Below are 6,299 nucleotides of genomic sequence, written 5' to 3' on the forward strand. Positions count from 1 at the left end.
AAAATTATACAAATTTGAAGAGGAGCCAGCGAGTTATACAATTTGATGCTCCATAGGCGATTAAACAAACTATAGATATAACATATAAATTTGATATTTGCTATATGTAAAAGTTGCTTAATAAAATATATAAACATTGAAAACTATAAACTAACTAAAAAAATATTAACAAAGTAGATTATAAATAATATTTTGTATCTCTAAATAATATATATATTATATTGGTTTGATTTGGGATCGATTTGATTTTTTCTTCTTTTAATATCAAATCATATCAAAAGTGGTTGATTTTTTTTTCAAGCGCCAAACCAACTAAATCAAACTACAAATTAATTTTTTTTTGAATTGATTTGATTCATCAATTCGATTTGACTTTACGATTTGACTGATACACTTTAGATATAGTATAGTAGGCTATATATGCGACAAAGGAAAAAAGGAGATGGTCATGAGTCGTTATCGTGTGGCAGAAAACGTCAAGAAATTAAGTGGGATATTTCTCTTATTTGAATCATTACTTCTTCCTCTTCTTCTTCTTCTTCTTTCTCATCAAAATACACTCACACAAGTAGCACAAAACAATGGGTGTTCTTGACCATATATCTGATATGTTTGATTGCTCTTCTCAACACTCCAAGCACAAAAGACGCAAACAATTACAGGTAACTTCTTTTTTTTGGGGTGCTTTGCTGTTTTCTTCAACTCTCAAGTCAGATCTCAAGATTTACTCTGAAATTAAACTTATTCCCCATATTAATTTTGTAGCCTATTACTAGGCATTTCACCATAGATTTGGAATTCATGTAGCTGGCTGGAGTTGAAAGGATTTGGAATATACTTAAACAACCTTTTAAGTAAAAACAGGTTACAAGCTATTTTCCGAATTCGATTTCAAATTAATCCACAAAATAGTAAGTGAGTAATTTTTATGAACAAACGGTCCTCCAGCTGCTGTTTAAGTTTATTCTTTTAAATACAATTTGGTTTCTCGAATCTAGCTGTCTCAGTTTTTGTAGATCTATTTTATACCAATTACCATGTATCTGCCGGCCACTTTCTGTTTTTTTTGTTAATGTGGGAGGAAATGCTTCAATATAACTCTCTACAAATTGCATAGAAGCATATGGAATTTTGCATAAAACATTTTTTTTGGTACATGTGTCACTTAATCAATAATGTTTGTTCAATCATAAAACACTCCATATACAAAAATTATACATGCTTCTTGGAGGTAACATGCAATCTTTGGTGTAATCCCACAAATGGCTTTGGGAGGGTATGATTTACACAAATCTTATTCCTGTTTGTACGGTAGATAGACTTTAACAAAAACCAATGAAATTATTATGATGTTGACATCTAAGTTAGCTCGAACACTATTTTTTGAGAAAAATCTCTTCTATAGTTAATAACAAGGCTAAATTATGAACTAAGTGATAAATGGGGCAGGTACTCCCTTTGTCCCATATCTTACTATAAATATTTGTTTCATATTACTTGATCACACTTATTAGGATATAAAAATTAATTTTTTTCCATTTTACATATTATCTTTGGAAGTTTAAATAAATTTTGAAGATTTATGATTTTCTTTAAGAGGTTAATTAATTAATATGAATAAATGTCAAAATTGTGAAGTCGATCAATCTATTACTAGAAAGTGGGTCGAAGGGAGTAAAAATGAATATCTATATTCAGTAAATGCGTGCTAATAATAGATTTGGGGTAGTCTTCCCATGTGCACGCTCTCTTCTCGTTAATAGCATTTCTCCTATAACTATGTCTACTTATTTTGTAGTCACATGATCTAGTCTAATGCCTTTATTTATTGTTGTCCTTTTGTTTTCTTCTTAAAAAAAATATTTCTCTACCTATTTTTCTTTCTTTATAACCAAAGTGAGTATTTCATAGCTTTTCAAAAGCAAAAGCAAAAGTAGAAAGTTTCCATCAAGAGTGATGTGTTGCAGAAAGGATAGTGCAGATTCAGTATCCCCTTTGGGCCTCCACTGAAATGTACATATCTTGGCTGGGCCATATCCTATTTTTATTTATGGACCTGCCAAGAAATAACTTATGTGCACTAATACTCTTTTAAACATCATTTGGGTTGATATTTATGTGGCACCGTTTAAAGAAAAAAAAACTTTCGAAACTTGTGGTCTAGAATAACCTATACATATAACATATTTGTATGTTTATAAATCAGTTTATTAAGGATAAGAAGTGAATCTTAAAAGTTGAATTGTTTTAGTTATAGCTTTATGGAGGGACTCAAAAGAAAAGAATGTTACATAAATTAGAACTGATGGAGTGTCAAATTCTTCTTGCTATACACAGTTACCAATTGTTACATTTTACTAATGGCATCATACAAAAGTTAGACTATTTTCTAGTCCACATTGACTATATTACTTAGACTTATACCACCTCACTTTATCTTTCCATTCTCTTGGCTAGCGTTTGACCCTAGATTTAGTTGAAACTTAAAATAACAAGTTTTTGAAGTTGAAAAAATAGTTTTTGGAAATTGAAGTTGTATTAAGACATGCATTTTCTTTGGAAAAAAATATTGAAGTTTTGAGAGTGGAATTGAAATTTCACCCAAAAACTAGTGTTCAATTATTGTTTTGAAAATCTATGGCCAAATGGAAGTCGAGATACGTGCCAAGGTAGTGTTGTAGATTATAAGTTGCTAGATTTGATAATAAGAAACTTTGGATTTTCAGACAGTGGAGATAAAAGTGAAGATGGACTGTGAAGGCTGTGAGAGGAAAGTGCGAAGGTCTGTTGAGGGAATGAAAGGAGTTTCGTCCGTGACAATAGAGCCTAAACAGCACAAGCTCACAGTAGTAGGCTATGTGGATCCAGAGAAAGTTGTGGCTCGTGTAGCCCATCGCACAGGTAAGAAGGCAGAGATTTGGCCCTATGTCCCATACGATGTCGTTGCTCATCCCTATGCACAGGGTGTTTATGATAAGAAGGCTCCTGCTGGATACGTGCGAAGAGATGATTTCCAAACTAACCAGCTTGCTCGTGCCAGTTCTACTGAAGTTCGCTATACTACTGCCTTTAGCGACGAGAATCCTGCAGCCTGTGTGGTCATGTGAACTAAAATACTGCTGCTGCTATGAATACTATATTATGAATCTTGTACCATAGTACATTAGTACTCTGTTATTGTTAAATTTGTATTGGTTTGTGGTGTTGATTCCTCCTTTTAAGTTTTGATCATAGTGCTATTTTCTGTTGAAGCTAAAAGTTTTATCATGATTGTACGTACTGTATTGTTAAATCGATGAGTATTCTGTTCTTGAAAGATGAAATGGAGTACTGGAACCCGTTAAATTGACTGTTTCTGTTGCCACAAACCATTAGATTGCAGGGAGCAAGGAAACTGTGAAAGTGATTTCTTTGTCATTGAAATTTTCTGTTTACTTCCATTAACAAAAAGAAATTGTTAACAGTGTTGTGATTGACATTTAGATATGTGAGTTTGGGTATGTATAGCTGTTGGATTTTTTCAGATTGTTGCTTTTTGTAAAGCATCAGTGCATGCCTGCCAAACTTTTTGTTTTGAGATTTTGTTTCTTTATAAAAGTCTAGTGGGAATTTAGGTTGGAAAGCAATGAGTGATGGACTATTTGGAAAACTCTTAGGAGTAATATGGAATTTCTAGCTAAAGAATTCCATAATTATTAAGAAACTAGTAGCTTTTTGGGAACGTGCATTGCTGTTTATGCCTTATTTAAAAAGTTAAAAGTCAACATTCTTCAAATAACTCGGAAAAAATTGTGTAGTCCAGTGCAAATTTTTAATGCGGTGATCTTTTCTCCAAAAAAAAAGAAAAAGTAACCACCTTATGAGAGTTATTATTAATTACATCGGAAGAAAATGTAGTAAAGAGAAGGACAATTTGAAATAGGGAAACAATAAACATCTTTGTCAATACAACATTATTTGTTTCATGAATTCTGACTAAAATAACAGAAAAAATGAATAAAAGTATAAGCCCTCAGTAATATAGTAAATAGTGCTTATAGCTCACAATCAATTTCATCTAAATGATATACATCTAAAAGTAAAAAGAGAAAGAATCATTGAAAATTACTACTGCTGTAGTAACTTTGTGTTCAAATTCAACAGGAGGATTAACCTGCTCCTTAAGTTTGGTATGCAACTAGGGAGTGTATTGGTCGGTTCAGTTCGGTTTTAAGTATTATCAGTTTTTAAATATGCTAAATCGATAATCATACCAATAAGATATTTGTTATCGGTTTTTTGTTTAACCAATAAGAAAATACTTTCAAAATAAATATATGACTTGTCCAATAATTTAACGCAAAATAAAAAAAGAGAGAAATCTAATTACTCATTGAGTGCAAAAACTCTTCTTAGTGTAGTAAAAGTATAGCAAATACTCACAATTTACAACCCAAGTTATTGCCTAACCCTTGCCATCGTCATTGCAAACCCTAGACGTCGTCGTTCTTAATTACTCATTAAGATGGCAAAGTACATAAGAACTGCATAGTCCATTCTTTCTTCATTTTATCTTACACTCTAGTCACTCAAGTTTCATTTCAGTTCTTTTTGCATCTTAATATACAAGTAGTAATATTTACTTAACTTATGGATCAGTTACGGGCTTTTGGGCTTCTTCAATAAATTAATTACTGTGAATATGAAATACTTTTACAACATTGTTCTTAATATTGAAGGAATAATTTATTGAGCAACTTACAAAAATGACTATATTTATAGGGTTATTAAAGTTTAATAGCTATAAGTATGTTATTTTTAGAAAAAAATTACTACAATTTACTCTTTCCGTTTAAAAAAAAATGACCTCCTTTCCTTTTTAGTCTGTTTCTAAAAGAATGACCTCTTTCTTTTTTTTGATAACATTTTAATTTCAGTTTTCCACGTGGCATGTTTAATACCCCAAGATTAAAGGGCAATTTTGTACATTTGACATAACTTTACTTCGGGACCACATGATTAAGAAATATTCTTTATTTTCTTAAACTCCGTGTCAAGTAAAACTAAGACCATTCTTTGTGAAACAAAGGGAGTATATCTTTTTCTAACTGTAGTTCTTTATATGCTTTTATTTTTCTATTTAAACAGTAATACAATTTTAATCACAATGAACTAAATAAGAAAAATGTATTTATTGTGTACCGTTAGCATATAAATACTTTGAATTCAAATTGGTATCTCTATTTATAAAACTTAAGGGGTCGTTTGGTAGAGTGTATTAGGAAATATAATGCATGCATTTGGTGTGTGTATTAGTAGTACCTTGTTTGGTACACTTTTTCATGTCATGTATAACTAATGCAAACTCTATTGTGTATTACTAATACCAAGGAATTCTAGGTATTAGTAATGCATAACATTTTAACACTTGCATTAGATTAAATAATTACAAAACTACCCTTAAAGCCTTTTCATTTTCTTTGTTGTCATAAGTTTTTTTTTTAATTTTGATTTGTTTTTTAGTTTTTTTTTTTAATTTATTGGTGTTTTAATAGGCTTTATGGCCTCTTAAGTATTTTTTATTTTTTTAAAAATAAAAATTGAATTTCAATATAATTTAATCACAATTTTTACTATTGTGACGATAAATTTGATATAAAAAATTGTTTGCAAACTTTTCACAATTTTTTTTTACGCAATAGTACAACTATTTAATATTATTTTTGAAAAAAAGAAGAAGAAAAGTTAATGGTGTTTTAGCAAAGAAATCTTTTTTGATGTTTTAGCAAAGAACTTTATTGCAAAAGAACTGTACAAATAAATAAAGTGTGAAAGGTATTTTTGTAAACATATATTTTTTTAATAGAAATTATGCAAGATTTGTTATTTCTAATATATCAAACCAAACAATGTATAAGAAATAATGCTTGCATAACTAATGCAGGCATTACTATTGCAAGACTACTAATGCAAGCATTACTAATGCACCCTATTTTGTATTATTCTTATACACTCTACCAAACGATCATTAAAGTATTAAATCTCTTAAACCAAATATTTCTTCATTTTTATAAATTTGTTGGGCTAGTGAGCTTTATTAAGTTTCATTTATTAGAAGAGACTCCAAACAGAGGGTTTCCAGCAACAAGTTGAACTCAAATTATATCATGAAATGAACCTCCGATCCAAAATCAACATCCTCTCTAACCTGAGAAATCGTCTTCAAACAGAAAGCAGACGTTTGTATAGTGCGATTTCATATCATGATATAAAAATTCAAATTCTCCAAAAACTCGTTTTGGGAATTTCAAATCATGATT

At 30.2% G+C, this 6,299-nt stretch overlaps 1 protein-coding gene across 1 annotated transcript; it reads left to right on the forward strand.

Moving 5' to 3' along the window:
* Positions 1-448: 448 nt before the first annotated feature.
* LOC125844481 (heavy metal-associated isoprenylated plant protein 26-like) lies at positions 449-3,316 on the forward strand. Its single transcript, XM_049523793.1, has 2 exons — positions 449-662; positions 2,727-3,316. Exons 1-2 carry the CDS (start codon positions 582-584, stop codon positions 3,105-3,107), a joined length of 462 nt encoding a protein of 153 aa, XP_049379750.1. The 5' UTR covers positions 449-581; the 3' UTR covers positions 3,108-3,316.
* Positions 3,317-6,299: the final 2,983 nt, after the last annotated feature.

This window comes from Solanum stenotomum, chromosome 1 (genome assembly GCF_019186545.1).
Source record: "Solanum stenotomum isolate F172 chromosome 1, ASM1918654v1, whole genome shotgun sequence".
NCBI classification, from domain to species: Eukaryota; Viridiplantae; Streptophyta; class Magnoliopsida; order Solanales; family Solanaceae; genus Solanum; species Solanum stenotomum.

What these genes read in the sequence shown, in the direction of transcription:
- LOC125844481 (XM_049523793.1), top strand. Translation starts at nt 582, where the DNA reads ATGGGTGTTCTTGACCATATATCTGATATGTTTGATTGCTCTTCTCAA. An exon ending in AAAGACGCAAACAATTACAG is followed by an intron (nt 663 to 2,726) that starts GTAACTTCTTTT and finishes TTGGATTTTCAG; the next exon opens with ACAGTGGAGATAAAAGTGAA.